The following is a 25,184-nucleotide window of genomic DNA, read 5'->3' on the forward strand; positions in this document are numbered from 1 at the left end:
ATAAGAAAAAAGTTATTACATATTCTGTTCCTTTCTTCTTGCATGTTTCATATTGTCCTTGTCTTTTGCTTTGCAAAAATATTTAAATCTATAGATTAAAAAAATATATAAAACATTGTTATTATGCCATTAAAGTAATTCAAAAGTAAACATTTAACAATAACCAGACGGCAATATTTTTAGCTAAAATAAAAGCACATATGCCCAAATTTATTGAGATGGGTATTTCCTACCACCCAAAACATTTTCTAGTTGCCATAGCAACCAGGAGACTATGGAAGCAAAATACCTTAAAAAATGTTAAGAAATCAACTATAAAATACATAAGATAAGATGATTGCGCCCATACATTGGATGAACTATGAAAACTTGATTACTAGAATAGTGACCAAAGAAATAAGAATTAAAAAAAAAAGAAGCTAGAATTATAAACACAATATATATGTAGGAAACCAGCACTTATATATCCAGGTTAAATCTTCTTTATTAAAATAATTAAAACATGTGAACACTACAGTAATATCAACCATGTGTTTCATGTCTTGGTGAAATAAAGCGTAATCAATGGACTTTCATTGATCCATGCACATGTGCAAGTAGACACTGGAAATCGATACGCACGAGAAATAGATAGCAGCATGCTCTATTTCTCCGTGTACCATGCAGCGTAAGCCTTATAATTTTGCATAGGCAGCATATGCATACGCTGTCCATACACAATACATTGTGTATGGGCGGCATTTTCATACGCCCATACGCCCTGCTTCAGAGTGGGAAATTTAAAAAAAAAGTTACACTGTGCATGTCTGTGTGTGTGGTGATATGTGGCCATGTGCAGTGCACTCATAGCCATACGCAGTCTCTGCCGGCAAAGACTTTACTTACAAACATTGTTAAAACACTTCGGGGAGACCCTGCACATAGACATGAGGTCTTAATCTGCTATTGGAGAATTCCACACCAAAATCTGTTTAGTGTGTAGCAGTAACATACATAGTACGCTAGGCTGAAAGAAGACAAATGTCCAACCAGTTCAGTCTGTTTCCAACCCCCCATGTTGATCCAGAGAAAGGCAAAAAAAAAAACAATGAAGCAGAAGCCAATTTACTCTGGTTTGGGGGGAAAACTACCTTCCCGACTCCATAGTGGCAGTCAGAAAAATCCCTGGATCAACATTTGAAAAGTTCCTACCTGACTTCATGTCCAGCAGCCAGAAGACACCCGATTCAACAAGCATTCTGGTTATTTAATGTCTATATCCTGTAATATCATACTGCTCTAAAAAGACGTCTAGTCCCCTCTTAAACTCTTCTATCAATTTTGCTATCACCAAGCCCTCAGGTAAAGAGTTCCACCGTTTGTGTTCCGTGGGCTAGTTCCACTTGTGTGAAAGCAACCTAAGGAAGCCACATAGGTTCAAAAATAATGACAAAAGCACCAACTCAATTTATTTGGGACAGCAAGAGACCACTTATGTTTTTCTGTGACACCATACTCAACGTCCGCTACTACCTCTTTCTCTGTGAACTGCTATGATGCTTGTCCATGTTAGGTCAAGCACATCATCATCTTCTACCTCCTCTTCATTATGCTTGTTAACCTGAGTGTTCTCTGTGTTACAGTGAGCACCGAGAGCTGGCACTTCCATTTCCATATATCTCTGAGTACACATTGCCCGTGGAGGGCTGACCTCAAATATTCCTCCTTCAAGGAAAAGCAGTAGACTTACCAAAAATTTTGCTAAGGAAAACGGCAGGTGTGGTGCTTTTTTAAAAGCAATGTCAAATTTTGCAAAGACAAATTCTACCAGGTGAATAAAACCGTCAAGCATGGACCTTCTCCAAGAAAAAGCTGCAGAGCTACAGCTGTTAATTGTGCTTTAGAAAACTTTCGTTTTGGGAGAAGAAGAAAGAGGAGGAGGAGGAAAACAGCAACAGTTGCATCACCACCATTATCACGAGAAACAGCACCTTGAGGGCAGAGTGTGCTCCTCATGAAAACTTCTGAGCACTGAAAGCTGCCACAACCATTTCCACATTTCTTGAGTACATATTAGCTGTGGAGGGCTGACCTCACGTACTGGCCCACCCTCATCTTCCACTTTGGAGGAAAAAAATGGTTCTGCATCTATACATTCAATATCTTGGTCTGGTCTCTCTTTCTCTCTCTGTTTGTTTGGACTGAGCCGTTAACATCCATGACACTGAATGATCAAATAGCTCCTTAGACTGATCCACGTGGACTGCTTCATAGTGTGTGGGGAATTTGGCAGGAGTAGGGAAGGATGCTCATGGTTGACCGATGCAAACTGACCGCTGTGTGCCTGTGACTGGGAGAAAGAGGAGGTGGTGGTACTTGAGGCATACTATGTCATCCACTTTACAACCTATCCTGCATGCTGCGGATGTAACACATGGGCAGAACCAATTCTTCGGAATGGCAGCAGGCTTGGCTTGCCTCCTGCAGAAAGTGGAGCTGTTGCCTCAGTGGGAGCCTATTAAAGTGCCAACTTGGCCCGTTCTCTACCACCTCCACCACCACCACTACCAACACATTCCCTACCCTTTACTTTCTTCATCTTCCCATTTATTTTTTTTTACTTAGTTCTTTCTTTTTTGTTCATTTTTCATTGTAGCTTTATGTAACTTTTCAGCTAACTTTGTACTCTGCAGAAAGCCACTGCTAGCTGAGCAAGGCCTGCAAATAATTTGTAGTGGCCAGACTAGCTACTTAGAACAATGTCTGAGTGAGGCCGTTGACACGCACATGTGTATTCCTTGTTTGGGTTTCTTTTTGCTTTATATTCAACAAAACCCACTACCAACTAAATAGGCCACAATCCCTGGGTAGTAAGATATGTGAGAGCAGAAGGCCAAACAGTTCGGCATCTATACATTCAATATCTTGGTCTTGTCTCTCTTTCTCTCTCTGTTTGTTTGGACTGAGCCGTTAACATCCATGACACTGAATGATCAAATAGCTCCTTAGACTGATCCACGTGGACTGCTTCATAGTGTGTGGGGAATTTGGCAGGAGTAGGGAAGGATGCTCATGGTTGACCGATGCAAACTGACCGCTGTGTGCCTGTGACTGGGAGAAAGATTGTATAGATTGTAAATTGTGAACTGCCCCTATTTTGTGCAATGTAATTTAATTTCCCTCAGCACCACTACTAACTGCGTAAGCCCTGCAAATAATTTGTAGTGGCCAGGCTTGTGACTTCAAACAACGTCTGAGGCCACAAATAGAGGACTGCAATATTCCCCACACCAAAGCGTAGTTTGTGTGTCTGCTTTGCGGCTATATATGATGACAGCAGTAGAAATATACCCTCTCCCAAGGCATATAAATGGGATGCAGCTTCTTTCTCTGCTCCCTCCATTACAGCCCTGTTTAATCTCTCTGCTGGTATACAAGCTTTCACACTAGCAGCAATATATCCTCTGTAGAATATCTCTCCCTAGGAACAGACCACATATTATAAAGGCATATAAATGCAGCTTCTATTCCTATACTCTGCTGTAAAATGGCCACTGGTTACACTGTGCCTATGTTGTATATGGTGAGGTCATGTGATGCAGGCATCCAATGAAACTGCTACCCATATGCACTTGGTAACATCAAGGCGCTCTGGCTGCAGGCTAACCTCTGTGCCAGGCATTATAGAAAATTAGATTTTTTTCACCAAAATTCGGGTTGTGCACACCCAAATTGATTTAGCGAAAACCGAGTCCATTTTTTTACCCCCCCAAACACGACGAGCATTTTGCTAGTTTATTTATAGGAATTTGTTATGGAGTACCTGAGATATTCTCAAAGTGATCTTAATATTTTTAAAGTCAAGTGCATTGACAGACTTTGTTTAAGAAAGCTTATATTGGTTTTATACCTATGACCATTAATTCTAGTCTTCAGCATCTGACTTGCATGAATAACATATTGTAACCCACAGCTACAATCAATTACATAAACTACAAAGTTCAATGAACATCAGATGCTGTCAGAGTTTGAATTTTTCTCAAGTTCTGTGGAATAGAACTTCTTTTCTGGCCTGACAAATACTTTTACTACAAAAGCATTTGATATTATAACAACAATATGACCCAGAATGCATACATACTACCTTTCCCTAATACTGATTGAACCCTTTTGAAAGGGGCTCCATGCCCACTGGGTGTGATATTTTTTATGATGTTAGACCGATGGAAAGTCATACGGGGTCTTCTTGATAGGATATTTTTGAGAACATGATTCCTTAAGAGAATGCAACTTTAGTAGTTACTTGTGCCTTTCTTCATAAGGCACTCTTCCTGTGAACTATGCAAATTCCTAGTGAAAGCTGATTAGATGAGTTTATTGGGGTAGTCTCTCTCTTTGATTAGCCCTGCCTGCAAAATGTAATCTAAAATTACAGTACAGCTTCTCCTAATCCTGCTTACCTGACTATAAGGAAGATTTTGATCCACTTCCAATAATATGCAATATTCATAACCCATATCTATTTGAATCAACTGATTTAAAATGGGTTTTGGTTGAGATGTGTCTATTATGCACCATAATCTCTAGATCAAGGAAAACCATGTTGTCTATGGAAATGCTAGGGGTGAAGAACAACCCCTAGCTATTCCTATTGAGGGTGTTAAAATGCAGGTCTATCCATTGCTTTGAATCCCTCCCACATCATGGATAGGCCATCAGTACAGTGCCTATAGTATTTGTTATGATCACTAAAATTCGGAAATCCATAGATATGAGAGGACTTAAGGCGCATTTAGACAGAACGATTATCGCTCAAAATTCACTTAAAACCCATCTTTTGACCGATAATCGTTGCGTGCAAATGTGCTTATCTTTCAGTTTTCTGCCAAACGATGGATTTCAGTTCGGCTTGAAAACCATCGTTCAGCAGAACAGCCGATAAGACAAATCGCACGCTGTGCTCTGCCCGGGGAGCGCTGAGAACAGCTAATTGCATTGTCTCAGCTGTTCTGAGCTGTCAGTCTTACCAGCAGAGCAAAGAGAATTTATTCAGAGAACAGTGAATAGTCCTCTGAATAAATTAAACTCCTAGCAGCTCACAAGCTACTAATTGGTACTAATATTCATTAGTGTAAATTAGTAGATTATGCAAAATGATTGCTCAAAAGCCATCTTTTGAGCGATCATCTTTGTGTCTAAATACACCTTTAAACTACCCCATAAATAGTTTTGCATAGCATGTTCTCATGGTGTCACACATTGATGGTAATAAAATTGATCCCAAAACTCAAATACATTGTGCGACAAAAAAAAAAAAAATCAAGGCCCTTTAACCCCTTCCGGCTCAGGGCGTAAGTTTATGTCCTGGCAGCAGGGTACTGCTCACAACAGGGCGTACACTTACGTCCTGTGGATAGTGCGAGATCATTAGAGATCTCACGCTATCTGTCAGTGGGAGCTGGCTATCACTGATAGCTGGCCTCCTGCTGCAACAGCGGGGGTGCATCGGAGCAGCGGCCCCCGCTGTAAACCCCTTCCCTGCCACGATCTATGAAGATCGCGGCATGGGAAGGGTTCAAAGAGGAAGCGCTCCCTCTGCGTTGTCATCGGACTCTCGCGATATAATAGCGGAGAGCCCAACTGGTTGCCATGGCAACAGGACACCAGATAGCGGCGTCCGGTATTGCCTGTGCCTGTGATCGCTGTAACAACAGGAGAGAAGTCCTGCAATGCCATTATCATAGTGATCATCAATGCTGTAAGTAAAGAATTCCAGGCAGCATCAAACTAGTGCAAATTAAAACTCCCCATTAAGGAAGAGGTTCTTTATTGCATGCAATTCCTGCATAGCAGCAACGTTGCGACCCAATGCACAGACGGGTCTCTGTCAAGCTGCATTCAATGAATGGTCAAGCGCTGTCTGTGATTGGCAGAGTGCTGTGACCAATCACAGGCAGCACTCAGCTGTCATTCAATGAATGGCTGAGTGGTGCCTGTGATTGGCTGAGCGCTCAGCCAATCAGATACAGCCCTTTCAGCAGGTGGGGATTTTAAATTCCCGCCTGCTGTAGGAGATTTAGAGCAGTGCAGGGAGAAGACACACTGGACACGCCTGAGCCCCGGCAGCTGAGGAGAGGTGGGTATATATATATTTTTTTATTTTTAACACATTCTATGGATGATTTTCAGGGAAGGGCTTATATTTAAAGCCCTTCCCCGAAAATCCCTGCAGGGCTTGCCGGCAGCCCATTGCTTTCAATGGGACTGCAGAAGTGCCGTTGCCATTGAAAGCAATGGGAGAACATCGCGATGCTCTGCCATAGCTGTCACAGCTGTGACAGCTGTGGCGGGGGATTCTTTACTCTCCGCGGGGATGAAGAAATCCTCTGCAATAACTGTGACAGCTGTGGCAGGGGATTCTTTACTTCCCGTGGGAAATCCCCTTGTCACTGAACACTGTGACAGTGCTGTCACGGTGCTCAGTGACAAGGGGACTCCCCGCTGAGGAATATTGACACGCACCACGTACCTATAGTGCACGCATGTCCTTTGTTTTGCAGGTACGTGCGTTTGCACGCCTGTAAAACACGTATATGTGAACACACCATAGGGAACCAATGGTTCTAATAGACGCAAAGTTTTGTGCGCACCTATGTACGCACACGCACACGCTCGTCTGAAAGCACCCTTAAATGTTAGTCTGTGCCCAAAGTACCCCCTTAAATGTTTCTTTTGGTCTAGTTCTTGTATGGTTGAATGTATAACCCCAATTATAATTATGTGTGTCATGAGATTGCCTTTGTGGTTATGTCTATCCTTAATGTGAAAATAGTTCATGAATGTGGGAGGAAATAGATGAGCAAAAGTCTTGATGTAAGTAACAAAGACAAAGAGAAATGCCAAGTGTTATGTAGAGAACAAAACACATATAAAACCAGGTGTAAGTGTAATATATTCATACATACATATTGTAGCTCAATAATCTGTAGGTATATTTCAACACATGCAAATTAAAATACACTAACGGAAAAAACTTCAGGATATCCTTTTATTGAGACTTATGTGGTAGTTATCTGATACTTTCTTTGTCATTGGTAGTTTGATTCTTTGTAGTCTAGATTGTCCCTGCTGTAATAAAGCAGCTCTACATACAATGATTTCCTAGCAAGCTCATGATTGACTTTTAGCCATGTATCATGGCCAAAGTTGACGTGTAACCCCAGCTTAACGCAACAGTACAAGTAAACAAGCAGAGCTGCAGGGTAAAGAATGGAGATATACAGGGAATTCTGTGTCTCTGTTGACATGAGGATGTTGAATTTTGAACATCTCTGGCTCCCAACAGATGGTGCAGTTAAGTTAAAGTCACTGATCATACTGTAGTCACACCCCAATAAAGTAGAGCTAAAATATAATCATTCTCCTCTAGTTTATTAACAATTTCCAATGTCAGGAGAACATGGCTTAATCATTAAATATTCTATAGATGCAGCTCACATCCATGCAATGTGTGCAATTTTGTATTTATTATTCATGGCCAGGAGTATGCCACATGGTTTATTAAAGGGAATGTGTGATCAGGGAATTACATTGTATACATCAAGTTTTTATTGTTACGTTCGTGTGGGCAAATAAGCAGCAGGCCCACACGAATGTGACCAAAGGTCAGGGATTTGGAACAACTGACATACTGACAGACTGAGGGGAAAACGAAAGACTGGCATACAAAACACGGAGCTGGAATACAAGATATGGAACGGGGAAACTGACCCTGTGCTGAAGGGAAGATGGTGAGGCCCTACCTAACAAGCAGAGCAATCGCCTCAATAAAGGTGGCCCCATGCTGGAACCTCGGCCCTGGCTCTCCCAGAATAGGTGGCACACGGAAGCAGGACAAGTACAGACGAACCAAATGCACAAACACACTTACCACACAACCTCGAATGCTAAAGCAAATGATAAAGCTGAATATAAAAACGAGGGATTAGTTCCTACATTGGCCAATGAACTTGAGCCGCAAGGCAGCTACAAGGCTCCTCATGTCTTGCGGTCCCTATACTAACAAGACACAAGATCAGGCAGCAAAGGACACAGATCACACAGCCTGGAACCCAAAGACAACAGAACACACAGCAAGCTGCAAAGCAAGATGACAAGACACTACTCACACAGCAAGCTGCAGAGAGACATGACACATACACAAACCAACCAGACTGACAAACACCAGACAGAGGAGACAACAGCTTTCTCTAGCAGAGGGGCAGGAGTATATATACACACCCAGACCCTGGGGATTAGCTGAACTGAGCTAACCACACCCAGCAGTCAAATTATCTCTCACCTCTGCAGATGTGCTCTTGGAACCCTGCAGAACAACAAACTCCAGCAGCACAACCTAACATTTATGTTAAACATATCATCAATAATCTTTGGTCATTTTTAAAAATTTTCAATGTCACTTTATGTATTTTTAAAAAAATCCCAAGATCTTGGAGTTTTCACACTGACCAACAAGTTTAATTAGGCTTTCACTTCCTGTTCTGCAGAAAAGACTTTTCAGCAGTCTTCTCATTATATCTATTGCGTCTATGGCTCATCTGGCTGCTGTAAAACACATTTCTAAATGTTGTTAACTACAGCTCGGGCAAGATGGCAGCCCCCATAGTCATGTACATACAATGAGATAAAAAAAACCTCTACAATTTGAAAATAAAAATAATGGAATATGTTTAACTATCTGGTTTTAATTAGTAAAAAAAATGCAATACATTGACCTTAATGAGACAATAACCTCATAACTTGTAAGTCATAATTAGAGTTACAATTATAATTCCATTTATAAACAATTAATGGTCAGTCTTTAGGATAGGCCACAAATAGTACATGAATGGAGGTCCGTTACCCAGGACCACCTCTGATCAGCTTTTCTCTGGGCCAGTGTGCTAGTACATTGAGCTGATTTCCGCAGGAAGTAGACAGTTCTGTTCCCACTGCAGTGGTCCTTCTTGGTATTGCAGGCAAAGTAATGGGAATTTTGCTTGTAATACCAAGCCTGGCTACTGCAGTGGGTGGCTATCTGCTTACTACAGAAATCAGCTCAGTGCACAAGCACATTAGTCCAGCAAGCAGGTGATCGGTGGGGATCCCAGGTGGCAGACCCCTGTTGGTTATATATTTATGTCCTATTCTGCAGAAATGCCATGAGTAGTTTTCAACTGGACATCCCCTTTAAGGATACAGTTTGCATCCGAAACTCATTGTCATGCTCCTTAACCCCTTAGTGATCAAGCCTGTTTGCGCCTTAATGACAGGGCCAAATTTTGCAAATCTGACATGTGTCACTTTAACATGGAAAAACACCAGAAAGGTTTTGCATATCCAAGCTATTCTGACACTGTTTTTTCGCCACATGTTGTACTTTATTTAGGCGGAAAAAAAAGACCGATAGAATTTGTGTTTATTTATTAAAAGCGCCAAAATTGGGAAAATTTTGAAAAAACCGTTGGTCACTGGGAGCAAGGAGTTGTAAAATTTCTGGGCTCCCCGGCTCCTGCGAATGTGTCCGGCATACCCAGTAGCCGGCAGGATCCATGGAGGATAATCGCATCTGGATTCAAATACGGAAGCCTCTGAGAAGATGTTTCATCTCCTCTCAGCGATCGCATCAGTGAGGGGAGATGAAACTTCCACTTTTTAAAGAACTTTTACGTGATCGCCATTATGCATTGGGTAACGGTGATCACGTGACCAGTAACCGCATACCGCGGCTCCCCGTGACATCTCCAGGCTCTTGGCTACCTTTGGTAGCCAGCAGCAGGGAGATTTTAAATTTCTTGGGCAATCTTTCACTTTTGCGCATGCGTCCGCCATCGTGCTGACGGGCGCATGCGCAGAAGCTGGGGTAAGGTCCACGGATCAACATCCCACCAGGGAACAAATCCAAGACCTTGGGTACGTAATTTCATCCCCCCTTACGGATACGATCCGTAAGGGGAGATGAAACTTTAACTTTTTAAACTTTTTTTAACTTTTAACTTTTTTTTTTTTTACTTTTTAACTTTATATGATCACCGTTATCCATCGGATAACGGTGATCATATGACTGGAAACCGCATACAGCGGTCCACAGTCATATCTCCCTGCACTCGGCTATCTGTGACAGCCGGGTGCAGGGAGATTTTGAATTTGCCGGGCTCGCCGGGCTGCTGCGCATGCGCGCCACATCGGCGCATGCGCAGAAGCCAGCGGAGGGTCCCGACACCGGCCGGAGGACATGGAGGAAGGGGGGTGAGTATTTTCACCTTCCCTCATGGATCCGATCCATGAGGGGAGGTGAAGCTTTTCTTTTTTAAACTTTTTTCTGCACTTTTCGCGATCGCCATTATCCATTGGATAACGGCGATCGCGGTACCGGGGACCGTTCATTGCAGTCCCTGCTGACATCTCCTGCCTCCCGGCTACCTACAGGAGCCGGGAGCCAGGAGATTTTAAATTTCCCGGGCCGCCAGGCCTTCTGCGCATGTGGCTGACGTAATGCCGCCTGGCGCGCATGCGCAGAACGCCGGCTTTGGGGCCCGGAGGACCAGGAGAGCGGGGAGCAGTGCAGCGGACCCGGGTGAGTAATTTCATCTGCCCTGATGGATCCGATCGACCAGGGCAGCTGAATCTTTAACTTTTTTTGCTCTTCTTGCAACTTTTATGCGATCGGCGCTATCGATTGGATAGCGCCGATCGCATTGCCGTGGGGGGGCGGGTGTCCCCGCAGCCCGGGATGACAGCTCCATGCTGTCGGCTACCTGCGGGCACCGATAGCATGGAGCTGTCACGTCCAGAGCCTGAGGGACTTTATTCTCTGCAGGACACATGTTTTTACGTCCTCAGAGAATAGAGCCCACTTCGGGAGGACGTAAAAACACTATGGGCTGGTCGTTAAGGGGTTAACATGGTTTAATGATGGATTTGGATAGTATCATAAGTAATATGAAAATAACGATCCTTCCTGGCACATTTAGAAAATGTATTGCTCTTACTAAAACATAATTAGGCAGCTCATAATACAAGAAAATGAACAGCAGATAAACATTACTACACAATTACTTTAAAAGGGAATGTATCACCTATATATATTTTTACTGATTAAACCCAGATATTTAAACATAATCCAATTTTCTAATCTATAATATTCTGATTGTAGTTTTTTTTAAAATTGTATTGTCTGTACCTGACTATGGTGTGGCCATCTTGCCTGAGTTGCAGATAATAGTATTTAGAGATGCTGTACAGCAGCCCCATGGGCCATTCAAACAATGGACAGGAGGGGACCCATTGACATCTATAAAAAAGCCTGTTCTAGGCATGTTCTGTGACCTCTGCAGAGTTCATTGTGCAGGGGGAGGGAGTAGTTAAACTGTGACATCACATGTTGTGAATTGTGGATTCTGTGTTATCTACATATAGGTGTCGCCTTTCATTGTAATCCTGCCTGTGATGGTAAGAAGATGACTGCTGTAAGGTTTTCTCTAGAAAACAGGAAGTGTCAGACTATTATTAGGCATAGTGGCCTATGAAAACTGCAAGATTTTAGGATTTTTTAAAATATAGATTATGACATCAAAAATGAAAAAGTAATCACTAAAAAATACTTAATAGATATGTTTACCGTAAAAACTTGATTTATATAATAGGTTATTTTCTAATGACACATTTCCTTTAAAAATGGATAACATTTTGCTTATGTAGTAAACAATGTTTTACTTTCATTAAAGTTAACTTTAGGAGTATATCACAGCTGAAGATTGAACTGATAACAGAAATGAGTCAAACTTTTTACCAAGGTAAAGACATTTTGCTGCACTCAAACTTTCCTCTCACAGTGCAATGTTTCCATTCTCTACAGTGCGTCAGGATGGGTGCTGTGCCATAAGCAAAATCAAGATGGCCATGACATCTTCATTCTTGGCATCAGTAAACATAATATCAGTACCCATATGAAGCCTTGTGTGGTACAGAGTGTTAAGGCAGCAGCAATGCAGTCCAAAGCTCTTGCCCATGCCCTGCTGGTTGTGAGCTCAATCCCCTCATTGTTCAGGTAGCTGGCTCAAGGTTGACACAGCCTTCAATCCTTCTGAGGTTGGTAAACTGAGTACCCAGCTGGTGGGCGGTAATAAATTACCTGAAAGCGCTGCAGAATAAGGCCTTAGTCAGACGGGCGTTTTTTTGCGCGATTTGCGCATGCGCATGCGTCCGGCGATTTTTTAAAACCATTGCTTTGCAATGGTATCGGACACATGAGCGCTTTTTATGCGCTCGTCCGATAAATTATAGAACAGAAATCGCAGATCGCACCTATCTGCGATCTGCGATTCCTGTTCTCTTCTCTATATGCGCTCAATGGGGCCGGCAGCAGCAGCGCCGACCCCATTGAGAACATATAGAAGACAAATCATTCTTCTCTGCCACAGCTGTAACAGCTGTGGCAGAGAAGAACGATGTTTGCCCATTGAATTCAATGGAGCCAGCAATACAGCCGGCTTCATTGAAAGCAATGGGCTGCCGGCGTGTGCTGAGCCACTCAGGGGGCAGGTCTGACTCACACCCCCTTCACACCCACTGCAGGCCGGCCGCGGGGAACTCCGACTGCCGGGAGCAGGTGAGTATATATATATTTTTTATTTTAACACTTTTCTGGATGAATTGCAGGGAAGGGCTTATATATTTAAGCCCTTCCCGACAATTCATCCCACACTCGCCCGCAGCGCATTGCTTTCAATGGAGCGGGCTGTATTGCCGGCTCCATTGAATGCAATGCGCTGGACAGCTCCGGCCCGTTTCTAATGAAACGCGGCTAGGAGCAGATTTTCGGGTGATTTTCGGGCACCGGTCATGCGATTTGCGGATGCGCATCCGTCATGCGATCCGCAAATCGCGCAAAAAAACGCCCGTCTGACTAAGGCCTAAGTTGGCGCTATACAAATAACAAGATTTTTTTTTATAGTGTTATATAGTATTTAAACAGCATCATTTAGTACGGTTTACAGGTTTACAGCAAATAGCAAAGTCCCCATGCATCATTTTTATACCATTTTTATTGTCATTTTGAAAGCTGCATATATACAAAATACTACCATACATTGTCAAGTAATACTTTCAGAGTTCCCACTCAATACTGTCAGACAGTGTCCTAAAGCTATTACCATATTTTGCTTTAATATCATTTTCTCTTTGCAGTATCCAAACAATATTACCATATAGCACTTGCATCATATACTGCCGTAAAGTGCTACAACAAAACTACTATACTATGCCAATATAACACTGCCTAATAGTGCAAAATAATATGCTGTATACAAATAACACTGTCATTAAAGGGGTTGTCTCGCGGCGAAAGTGATGGTTTTTTTTTTAAATGGACCCCTGCATTATGCCCTGTGAAAAAGAAAGCATGTGTTAGTTTTTAAAAAGCACATTGCACTTACCTGCATCAGCGTTCTGCAGCTTCTTCATTTCTTCTTTTAAAGATGGCGCCGCTGGTCTTCTCCCACGGTGCACCGCGGGTCTTCCCATGGTGCACTGTGGAGTTTCTTCTTCTGTCTTCCGCATTCCACTGCCGATACAGCCACCGCAATTGCTGATCAGCACCACGTGACGGAGGCGGAGCTACGATGACGACGCGGTGACCAGCTCTCTGGCACGAGCGGCCCCATTCACCAGGCAGAAGACCGCACAGCGCAAGCGCGTCTAAAAACGCCAGAAGACAGCGAAATTAGACGGAGCCATGGCGACGGGGACGCCAGCAACGGAGCAAGTAAGTGAATAACTTCTGTATGGCTCATATCTAATGCACGATGTACATTACAAAGTGCATTAATATGGCCATACAGAAGTGTATAACCCCACTTGCTGCCGCGGGCCACCCCTTTTAAGCATTTGTTTAATACTATAACTTAGTGTTCAAATAATGTGCACCATAAAGGCTCACATGTCATTTTGAACATGCCTAAAACAGGGGAGGCAGGAAACCCAAACAGAAACTAAAACAGATCATATATGACAAAGGAGTAATAAGAATGCTTTTACATGGAACAATTTAGACCCCTTGAGTCATGTTTATACAGACAGATAGATCATTCGCTAACAATTTATTCGGTTGTTCACATTAACTGTGTAAGTGAATGAGAACAGCTGAACAATTGGTATTTCAATCGAACAAGTAGTGAACAGGCCAACAATGATTTTCATGTTTGCATACAATGAAGGATAAGCAAACAAATTCATCGTTCCATCGTTGGCTGAGTTTACGCTGAACGATTTTTTGAATGATAATTGTTCCGTGTAAACGCATCCTCAATGTTTCAGGCAGTTGAGAACAAGGTCACTTCTGAAGTGTAAGAGATGATGTTTGCATTGATAATATATTCTTAAAATCTAAGATCCTCCTCACCCCCCAATAATCCCAGGTGATCTATCCAAGGTTGACATGTTTTCTGTAAACCCTCCATGGTGTCTGACCTAATAGCATGCAGTTTGTCATATGGCAACATTCATGATACTCTGTCCTTGAAAGTGGATATAAACAGAAAGGATGACTTCCACTGGGCTGCTATTTAAATTCTGTCCACCAGGCAAATGTGCTGGGTCACTTTATGGACTTGATTTTTAAGCTTGAGGGTACTTACCCTCAGCGGCAGGACTGTACATGTTACAAGGAACTATAGGTTCTGGAGATTAAGTTAACCACTTGATTTCAGAAGGCAGACAGTTTTTCTTGAATTAAGGTAGACGTAAAGCCCCATTTACACTGATAGATGATCGCTCAAAAGTCACTCAAACGATAGTTTGAGTGACAGTTTTGAGCAATCATCTTTGCATACTTTATAGTACATAATTAGCTACTATAGAATATACAAGCAGAGTGGGACCCAGCCGCTGCCGCTAATAGAAGAATACAGCTGCTTTGCATATGCAAACAGCTGTAATGTTCTCTGTGCTTACAGCCCTATGCCACGCTGTGAATTCACAGCAGGACACAGGCATAGAAAATCTTATCAGTGCAGTCGGCTGATAACAGCCTGCTCCACTGATAACAGCTGATCACTCAATTCTAGCAAGCTGGAATTCAGCGATCAACGACTCGTACACACAAACTGCACCATGTCAGTGCATTTAGACAGAACGTGAATCGCTCAAAAGACGGCTTTTAGCGATTTTTGAGTGATTCTCGTTGTGTCTAAAAGGGCCTTTACTGGTCAAAATCACTTAAGCAATGACCCCATTGGGTGTATAAGAGCTTTAGTCATGTTTTTGTACTACATATATTATTTCAGCATCTCAATAGTTAGCAAGTCTTTGTGGTTGTAGCATGGGTGTTATGCTTGGGCAGGAAGTCAGGTAACAATGAGAAGAAGAGAAACAGATGCAAAGTAAAAGAAGAGGAAGGGAGGGAGAGAAGAGTATGAAGTAGATGAAAATAGCAAGCAAGTGGCTGTAAAAAGCCATAGAAAAGGTACAATGACAAAGGACATTTAATACTAGGTCAAACATTGGAAAAACATAAAGCCAAAGGTCAGCACTGGAAGCCAATCCGTGGAAGGAGAAAGACAGAGAAAAGGTAGAAGATACATACATGAAAGATATATCACAGGTGCGATGGTGATCATACCCTAACTGGAACTACTCACAGTCTTCTTCTCACAGGTAAAAATCTTCATTTGTGCTAATACTTCCTAAATGTGAACACACACACGTTCACTGCACAACACGGTGTCCATCAACTGTTTCCATCTAATGTGTCTACTTTATTATGCCCTACACAATTCTTCTGTTATATTATTACTATTTTCTTCTACATTTTATTCTTTCAGTGAAATTTTGACAAAAATTCTGATTCCATTTTTTTTACACTGTCCAGTTTGGCCTAAGTTTAATAATGTCTAGAGAAGCGATATCGGTTATGTATAGTAAGCTGTATTTCATCTGAATTGATACATATGTCTTATGAAGGCAAAGCATGTTTCATTTTAAACCACATTTTGTGTTTATTGCATTTGGCAATCTTAGCAGGAATTATTACAGCCTCTAGTATACTATACATTGACTGATATTGTATAAAATGGGAGCTTCCTCTGATCTATTTCACAAGATGGCTGAACCTGGGAGGATGTTTCAAGGTATACAGTACATACCTACTATTTGCAGATAAATACATATTAACTGAGGAAGACGTTTTACAACGTAACATTTTATTTCCCATAGATTGCATGGCATTAAAACAATTTTAAACCGCATTAGTCCGTCTCCATGATTTATACATACTAGCAAATGCTTGGATACATTTTTACTATCGGCATTACCTGATGCATATTTTTATATTAAATGAATCTAAAGCACAGATGAGATCAGTAATATTCCATACAATGGACATAGACATTACATAGTGGTTCACTGACTATAACACTTATTGCTATTAATTTTGTTTGGACTATTCCTATTACAATGACGGGAAAGAAAAGTGGCTGCCAGATACACCCAGCAGCACTTATCTGTGAAGTAAATAAAGGATTTGATAGGTAATAATTCAATCTGTTTTATTCTAGCTTGCTACAATTGCAGACAACAGGGACTGTTTATAGACTTCACATGTGTAATGCCTATAGTTGACTTGAATTTTAAGATACAACTAACAGAACTTTTTCTAAAACTTCAAAAAACTTATGTGTTAGTAAGCCACACTCTTGAAACCTTTTTTTGAGATGGACATACAGTAAAAGGTAATGTCATACCTTTCACTTCTGAGTTTGGCTGTCAATTTGGTTGGCCCCACTGGACAAAATTGGGTAAACTAGCCTATTTATTCAGATAATTTTATATTGTATTGTGGTATGTGTATACAGACACAAAACAACCAAAAACGCAGACCAGTAAGGTTTCTGGTGGTCATCTCATGACCACGTCTTTTCCTGCTCAGTGGAAATACTTCTAATTTTGAAATTGATATTCTGTAAAAGGCTATGTTAACAGCATGCAGGATACAATATATGCTTCATACTGGCTGCAGTGGGGACTGAGATATTCTCTTGCTTTCTGCTTATTTAATATTTTGGTTAAATTGTTTAATTCAAATGTTATTGGATTTAGGGCCCTTTTACACTAATTGTTGGAATGAACGAATAATGACCTAGTTGTTTGCTTTGATTCTCTGAATCAGAACAACCAAGGTGTATCGTATGAAAAAAAATTGTTCTTTGAGAAAAGATTAGGAGTTTTATGTGATCTGCAGAAAAAAGTTAACAATTTGCGAAAGACGTTAAAGACACCTTGGCTTCATTAAAGGATTGTGTCACAAGATGAAGACACAAACCGCAGGTATATATATATTATATATATTTCTACATATATAGATAAATGTGTATATATATATTATACATCTTCGTTTTTCTTCAATTTTTTATAGATGGGCACGTATTCAGCATACAGTAGTGCTTGTTCATTATCCTGGTGAAGGCAGCTATGCCACATGAGTTTGCCTTTCCATAGGGGATTCACACATTTAGCACATAAGGGCTGCCAGTTACGAATTGTTACTCTAGAATTTATAGAATTTAGAAGCTATTTAAAATCTCACAATTTTATTTATTTATTTATTTTTTTTTACTAATGTTAAGTATTAAGAAGAGGTCACTCAACTTTCTAAATTCTTGGTGAACATAGTTTTGGGCTATAATATTTTTGCATGTATTGGAGTTATCTAAACTTCAGGTTACTTTAGGTTAAATGGGTTCCCTTTAAAGGGCCCTTTTACATGGAACAATTATCATTTAGTTTATTGCTGGATTCTGCAAAACTGAACAATAAGCATTCAGTATAAACACTGCCAGAGACTGAAGGATAATTCATTCACTTATGGTCATCGTTTAGTTTATGCAGTTATAAAAATCAAACCATGATCTACTTGTGTAAACAGGTAATAAATAATCAATGAACAACTGCTTATTTACTGTGAATGGAGGAGGGCGGACGGAAGTGATCTCTGGCCCACTCCGCCTACATTCACTGAATGACTATTTGCTCCTGTATGAAAGCACAGGAACAATCATTGGGACAACTGTCAAGTACTTAACTGGCCAAAAATCATCCCCTGTAAAAGCCCATTTACACAGAGCGTTGATCGCTCAAAAATCGCTGAAACGACAGTTTGAGTGACAGAGTTGAGCCATCATTTTGCATAAACTATTAAGTAGCTACTCAGCTACTTAATAGCTATTTAGTGTGCAAATGAAGCCTTTAGCTGAGTGCAGTTAATAGCCAGAGGGCTCTTATCTGCTTTCACCTCCTTTGTTGTCCAACAGGTTAAATAGCTGAAACAATGCTATCAGCACTACCCACGGAGAACTCAGTGTGCAGTCCTGATAAGACTGCAGGACGATTTTTAGGCTGGCTTGAATATAACGATCAGCTAGCTGTGCACAGTGAACGATGGCTGCGTATTTAGACACAACGATTATCGTTCAAATGAGCGCTTTTTAGCGATTTCAGAGCGATTATCGCTCCTTGTTAAATGACTTTTATTTGTTTAGATTGCTATAAGCTTTATTTTCAATCAATAATCAAGATACAAATGGTCTATTTATGGAGTCTTAAGGTGGCCATACACATTAGACAGCTGTCAGCCAAACACTGTTTTGGCTAAAAGTTACAGTATCTCGATCAACAACCCCATACATGTGTTTAAAATGGAGACAAGGGAGAAAATTGCTGCCTGACACCTCTGCTAGCAGCTTATCTCCCTGAGAAAAAAGATTGGGCAGTTGAAATCACATGCCCGATCCTTATGTTCCCCATTACAGAAGAGTCTAGAGACTACCATACACAATAGATGACTCGCCAGACTCACCAAAATTAGCAGTTTTGGCTCATACATATTTAATGTGGATGGCCGCCCTTATGGGTTTATTTTTCTCCTAAATACTGATGTGGAACTCCTGAAAATGCCTTGGATAATCTGCTATCCAAGGTTATTACACATATATTTACATAAGTTTTTTCAAACTTGTAATTTTAATCCCATAGTCAAATTTCTAGAACACTGTGTGCCTTGGATGCCACTAAGCCCCTTTATGGGATTCAATAGAGATTCCTTTGGAAAGGTCTGTCCTGGATGCATATAGGGGTAATCACATTGGCTGACTAAAGCTAATTTATCAGGCACAGATTGGACAAAGTTGGTAAAATGATTTATTATTATATTTGGTAAACATGCTGAGTTTTCACGAAATTTTCAGAAATATGTCTTTGTCTCTTTGGATAAGACTTGGTTGGGCTTCATTCCCATGAGCGTGTATCGGCCACCGTTCTCACGGCCGGCCGATATATACGCTACCATCTGGGGCGTAAAAGCTTGTGAACGGGCGCATAAATCTAACGTTTGTGCGTCCGTTCAGAAGGCATGGGGCCCAGCGCATATGCCAAGGCCACCATGCCGTTGCCCCTTCCCTCCTACTTGCCGGCTCACCTCCTCTCCCCTCCGGTTGATTGCAATGGGAGGGGGAGTGATGGGGGTGGAGCTAAGTGCAGCCCCATCCCACCTCCTCCCATTGCTGCCTGCAGACAAGGGGCGGGGAGCAGTGGGAGCTTAACTCCGCCCCGGTCCCACCACTTGTCAGCAGCCAGCAATGGGAGGAGGCGGGATGGCACTTAGCTCCGCCGCCTCCCATTACAAGTAGGCCAGAGCAGAGGAGAGAAAAGTGAAGGAGTTTAGCAGTCACGCTGCTAAACTCCCTCCCACCTCCCTTCTCCGGCCGCTGTCATTGTCTCCCATAGGAGTCCATGCAGTGGCTGATGTATTCCAGTCTAAACGATAGTTCCAGGACTATCTTTTGGGGCCGACATAAAAACGCCCGCTGCTATATTGGCCGGCTAGGCACTTTTACATTGCGGCAATACGGCCATGTGATCTGATGCATTGAAATCCAGTGTATCAGATCACAGCGAATATCGTTCGACTGTGATCCATTACCTAAGGCGTTTATCGGCCTCAGGTGGTGATCCATTACAGCTTAAGGGCTCATTCACATGGCCATCAAAATCGCACAGTAGTTAGTAGTGCAAATAATTGTGGCTAACTGCTCTAAAAATCATGTGAATGAGTGATTTTCCTAGGTTGAATCCTAGTGCTGCTGTTTGGAATTCCCTCAGTCAGTAGCAATCCTCCTAATGACTTCTAATGTCTAAACTACAGGCACGTGTCTTCTTTTCCAAGCATTGGATGCAGCCAAATTCCTGCCCCCTACCTTTTTTCAGCTCTCATAGGAGTCTATGAACACTCCTGTGCTTCGCAGATAGGTCAGGTCCTATATTTTCACACAGCAGGGAATTTAAGTTGCGTGAATTTCAGTCACTAATGTCCTATCTTTTTAGTTGTGTGTTTTTTGCATGGCTAAAATTCCTTTGTATGAACGTTTCCATAGGAAACCATTAATTTTAATAGTCGCATTTTCTTTGCACATGTAAGTTAGCTGTGTGAATTCCCCTGTGTGAAAGAGCCCTAAAGAGGACCCATTACTTCTAGTCTAAAAAAGTGATAGTAAACTACAATATAAAATGTTCATCAAATGTGTGTATTGTGTAAGTCAAGTAAAAATTTACCTCTCCTGAGTGAGGAGCTGTTACTATTTCACATTCATTACAAATGCATATTGGTCATTTATATTATAATATCACATAGTAAAATACTGTTAGGCTGGGCTAACACGAGAATAAGATTACCGCCTATTATACGTGTGATGTCCACATGCTTGATACGCGGTAATCCGCAGGCAATTAAATACATTGCCTTAAGGTCCATTTACACGGGACGACTGTAAAGATCAGCAATAAGGTCATCGCTCATCGTTCAGTGTAAATAGCGGCCGTTCAATACTGAACAGCCGCTGTTTTGTCTCAATGCAGAGGGGCAGGAGAGTAAGAGAAATCTCCTGCACTGCCCCGCCCCCTGCTGGCCGCTCTGTGAGCGAGCCAGCACTACTACGGTAGCTCCTGTGTGACAGCACAGGAGCACGGACACACAGGGATGAGTGTCGGGCAATGTTTGCCCGACAGTCGTCCAGTGTAAATGGGCCTTTACGCTGTTTCACTTACAGTTGCATGTAAGCATTGAAAGACTGTCAATTTCAATAAACTACAGTGTTTTAGTGATAAGGATATAATTTTTAAGCATTAGGCACAAATAATATGGGAATTTTAGGGGCAAAAAAAGATTAACAATGGTCCCAAGTATAGGCCTTTTTAGATGGAACGATTGTTGCTCAAAAAATCATCAAACGAGCAAAAGTGAACGATAATGGTTCATTCTAAACTCATTCTAAATTCGAGCAATGACCAATAAATTGTTGTTAGTTTTATGCAGGCATAAAAATCATCTTTGGCTCATTCCCTTATTGTTCAGTTTAAAAGGCGCTTGTTCAGTGGTTCTCATTCACTTATACAGCAAATAATATATAAACAGGCTGAGAGAAGGAGCGAACGCTGACATCACTGGCGTAACTATAGAGGATGCAGGGGATGTGGTTGCATCCCGGCCCAGGAGCCTCAGGGGGCCCGTAAAGCCTATCTTCCCCATATAGGAAGCCCAGTACTATGAATAAAGCATTATAGTTGGGGGCCCTGTTACAGGTTTTGCATTGGGGCCCAGGAGTTTTAAGTTACGCCTCTGGCTGACATTGTTCGCTCAGTCAAATGATATATCGTTTGGTGTAAATGGACCCTAAGTGTTAAACATACAAACGTACATTATACCTTACATTATTTTAAATGTCTTTGCGTCTGCAGGTACAATGGGGTGTGGATGCAGCTCTGACTATGATGAGGACTGGATGGAAAACTTTGATGTTTGTGAAAACTGCCATCTTCCTCGAGAGAAAAAACAGGTCAGTAAACATGCTAAGATAGATACGTGTGTAATACATGTAGGTCACAGGTGTCAAACACAAGGCCTGCGGGCTGAATCCGGCCCGCCGCCTCATTTTCTGTGACCCGACGGCTGTGTACAAAGTTCCCTCACCTCCGTGCTGCTGTCAGTAGGCAATCTTCCCTCAGCTTGTTCTGTCTAGTGCAGACAGTAATAGAGGAGTGCCGATAGCACACTGACAAGAGCCGCCAAGGAGGGAAGAAGACTGCAGAGAACATGATCTCTGCAGCGAGGAGAGCGGCACTGAGGAGGAACAGCTGCAGGGTGAGAGCCTGGTCAGCGCTGACCTCCTCCCATTGGCCCTACATCTGTTCATGGCTGCAGGCCTGGGGAGACATCAGGGGCCCAAGTATGCAGGAGGGCCCCAAGAAGAGAGCAGCCGATATACTTGCCAATGGGACCACATTGGATGCAGGTAAGTATAAAAATGTGTATAAAAATGCAGAAGTGTCCTTGCATGCATATGTATGTATGTGTATATATATACACTACCGTTCAAAAGTTTGGGGTCACCCAAACAATTTTGTGTTTTCCATGAAAAGTCACACTTATTCACCACCATGCGTTGTGAAATGAATAGAAAATAGAGTCAAGACATTGACAAGGTTAGAAATAATGATTTGTATTTTAAATAACATTGTTTTTACATCAAACTTTGCTTTCGTCAAAGAATCCTCCTTTTGCAGCAATTACAGCATTGCACACCTTTGACATTCTAGCTGTTAATTTGTTGAGGTAAGCTTGTGAAATTGCACCCCACGCTTCTAGAAGCATCTCCCACAAGTTGGATTGGTTGGATGGGCACTTCTGGCGTACCATACGGTCAAGCTGCTCCCACAACAGCTCAATGGGGTTCAGATCTGGTGACTGCGCTGGCCACTCCATTACCGATAGAATACCAGCTGCCTGCTTCTGCTGTAAATAGTTCTTGCACAATTTGGAGGTGTGTTTAGGGTCATTGTCCTGTTGTAGGATGAAATTGGTTCCAATCAAGCGCTGTCCACTGGGTATGGCATGGCGTTGCAAAATGGAGTGATAGCCTTCCTTATTCAGAATCCCTTTTACCCTGTACAAATCTCCCACCTTACCAGCACCAAAGCAACCCCAGACCATCACATTACCTCCACCATGCTTAACAGATGGCGTCAGGCATTCTTCCAGCATCTTTTCATTTGTTCTGCGTCTCACAAACGTTCTTCTTTGTGATCCAAACACCTCAAACTTGGATTCATCCGTCCACAACACTTTTTTCCAGTCTTCCTCTGTCCAATGTCTGTGTTCTTTTGCCCATCTTAATCTTTTTCTTTTATTGGCCAGTCTCAGATATGGCTTTTTCTTTGCCACTCTGCCCTGAAGCCCAAAATCCCGCAGCCGCCTCTTCACTGTAGATGCTGACACTGGTGTTTTGCGGGTACTATTTAATGAAGATGCCAGTTGGGTACCTGTGAGGCGTCTGTTTCTCAAACTAGAGACTCTAATGTGCTTATCTTCTTGCTTAGTTGTGCAACGCGGCCTCCCACTTCTTTTTCTACTCTGGTTAGAGCCTGTTTGTGCTGTCCTCTGAAGGGAGTAGTACACACCGTTGTAGGAAATCTTCAATTTCTTAGCAATTTCTCGCATGGAATAGCCTTCATTTCTAAGAACAAGAATAGACTGTCGAGTTTCAGATGAAAGTTCTCTTTTTCTGGCCATTTTGAGCGTTTAATTGACCCCACAAATGTGATGCTCCAGAAACTCAATCTGCTCACAGGAAGGTCAGTTTTGTAGCTTCTGTAACGAGCTAGACTGTTTTCAGATGTGTGAACATGATTGCACAAGGGTTTTCTAATCATCAATTAGCCTTCTGAGCCAATGAGCAAACACATTGTACCATTAGAACACTGGAGTGATAGTTGCTGGAAATGGGCCTCTATTCACCTTTGTAGATTTTGCACAAAAAACCAGGCATTTGCAGCTAGAATAGTCATTTACCACATTAGCAATGTATAGAGTGCATTTGTTTAAAGTTAGGACTAGTTTAAAGTTATCTTCATTGAAAAGTACAGTGCTTTGCCTTAAAAAATAAGGACATTTCAATGTGACCCCAAACTTTTGAACGGTAGTGTATATATATATATATATATGTGTGTGTGTGTGTGTCTGTGCGTATATGTGTGTGCGTCTGTGTATATATATATATATATATATAAAAATAATAGTGTGTGCCGGTGTATATATATATATATATATATATGTATGTATATTAGTGTGCGCCTGTATATATATACAGTATATATATTCATATGTATATTAGTGTGCGCCACTGGCCACTATGGGGGACCTTATTACCAATCGGGCCACTATGGGGTTCACTTTTACTATACTGTCTTACAATTAACAATTAGAGTCGGCCCTTTGAAGGCAACTATAAGGCTGATGTGGCCCTCGGTAAAAATGAGTTTGACACCCCTGATGTAGGTGGATGGTATTGGCGTGACAGTAGGTGCTAATGTCTTTTTGGAAGTACAATAAAAGTTTAGACCTAAACAGTACTGTTTATGTTTATCATTCAGAAGCATCAGTGTACCTTACTGGTGGAGGTCTGCACTGAGTAAAAGTCCAAGGTTATCTTCAAGAAATAGAGATTTGCAGTACTCACTAGTCAAATATGGTCCTTTACCACATTTAAAATCACATGCAGGTACAGAATATGAGGATTGTGAAACCACCTAGGTCGTGGCCATCCTGCTTTCACAGAGGCTTCATTGTGGCCTTATCAGCATCGTAGTGTGTACATGTTTAACCCCTTAAGGACATGGCAAATTTTTGAACCTAAGGACGCGATGATTTTTGGGTATTTTAATCTCCACTTTTAGGCCTTAGTCAGACGGGCGTTTTTTTGCGCGATTTGCGCATGCGCATGCGTCCGGCGATTTTTAAAAACCATTGCTTTGCAATGGTATCGGACACATGAGCGCTTTTTATGCGCTCGTCCGATAAATTATAGAACAGAAATCGCACATCGCACCTATCTGCGATCTGCGATTCCTGTTCTCTTCTCTATATGCGCTCAATGGGGCCGGCGGCAGCAGCGCTGACCCCATTGAGAACATATAGAAGACAAATCATTCTTCTCTTCCACAGCTGTAACAGCTGTGGCAGAGAAGAACGATGTTTGCCCATTGAATTCAATGGAGCCGGCAATACAGCCGCCTCCATTGAAAGCAATGGGCTGCCGGCGTGCGCGGGATGAATTGTCGGGAAG

At 41.9% G+C, this 25,184-nt stretch overlaps 1 protein-coding gene across 1 annotated transcript in view; it reads left to right on the plus strand.

Moving 5' to 3' along the window:
• The first annotated feature begins 15,350 nt into the window (after window positions 1-15,350).
• Window positions 15,351-25,184, plus strand: part of LCK (LCK proto-oncogene, Src family tyrosine kinase) — a 73,894-nt gene continuing 64,060 nt past the window's right edge. Inside the window, exons 1-2 of the mRNA XM_066575017.1 lie at window positions 15,351-15,672; window positions 21,802-21,899. Of these exons, the coding sequence (XP_066431114.1) occupies window positions 21,807-21,899 (93 nt within the window). The 5' untranslated portion in view covers window positions 15,351-15,672; window positions 21,802-21,806. The remainder of the gene's footprint in view (window positions 15,673-21,801; window positions 21,900-25,184) is intronic.

The sequence above is a fragment of the Eleutherodactylus coqui genome, chromosome 1, assembly GCF_035609145.1.
Source record: "Eleutherodactylus coqui strain aEleCoq1 chromosome 1, aEleCoq1.hap1, whole genome shotgun sequence".
In the NCBI taxonomy this organism is placed as follows: Eukaryota; Metazoa; Chordata; class Amphibia; order Anura; family Eleutherodactylidae; genus Eleutherodactylus; species Eleutherodactylus coqui.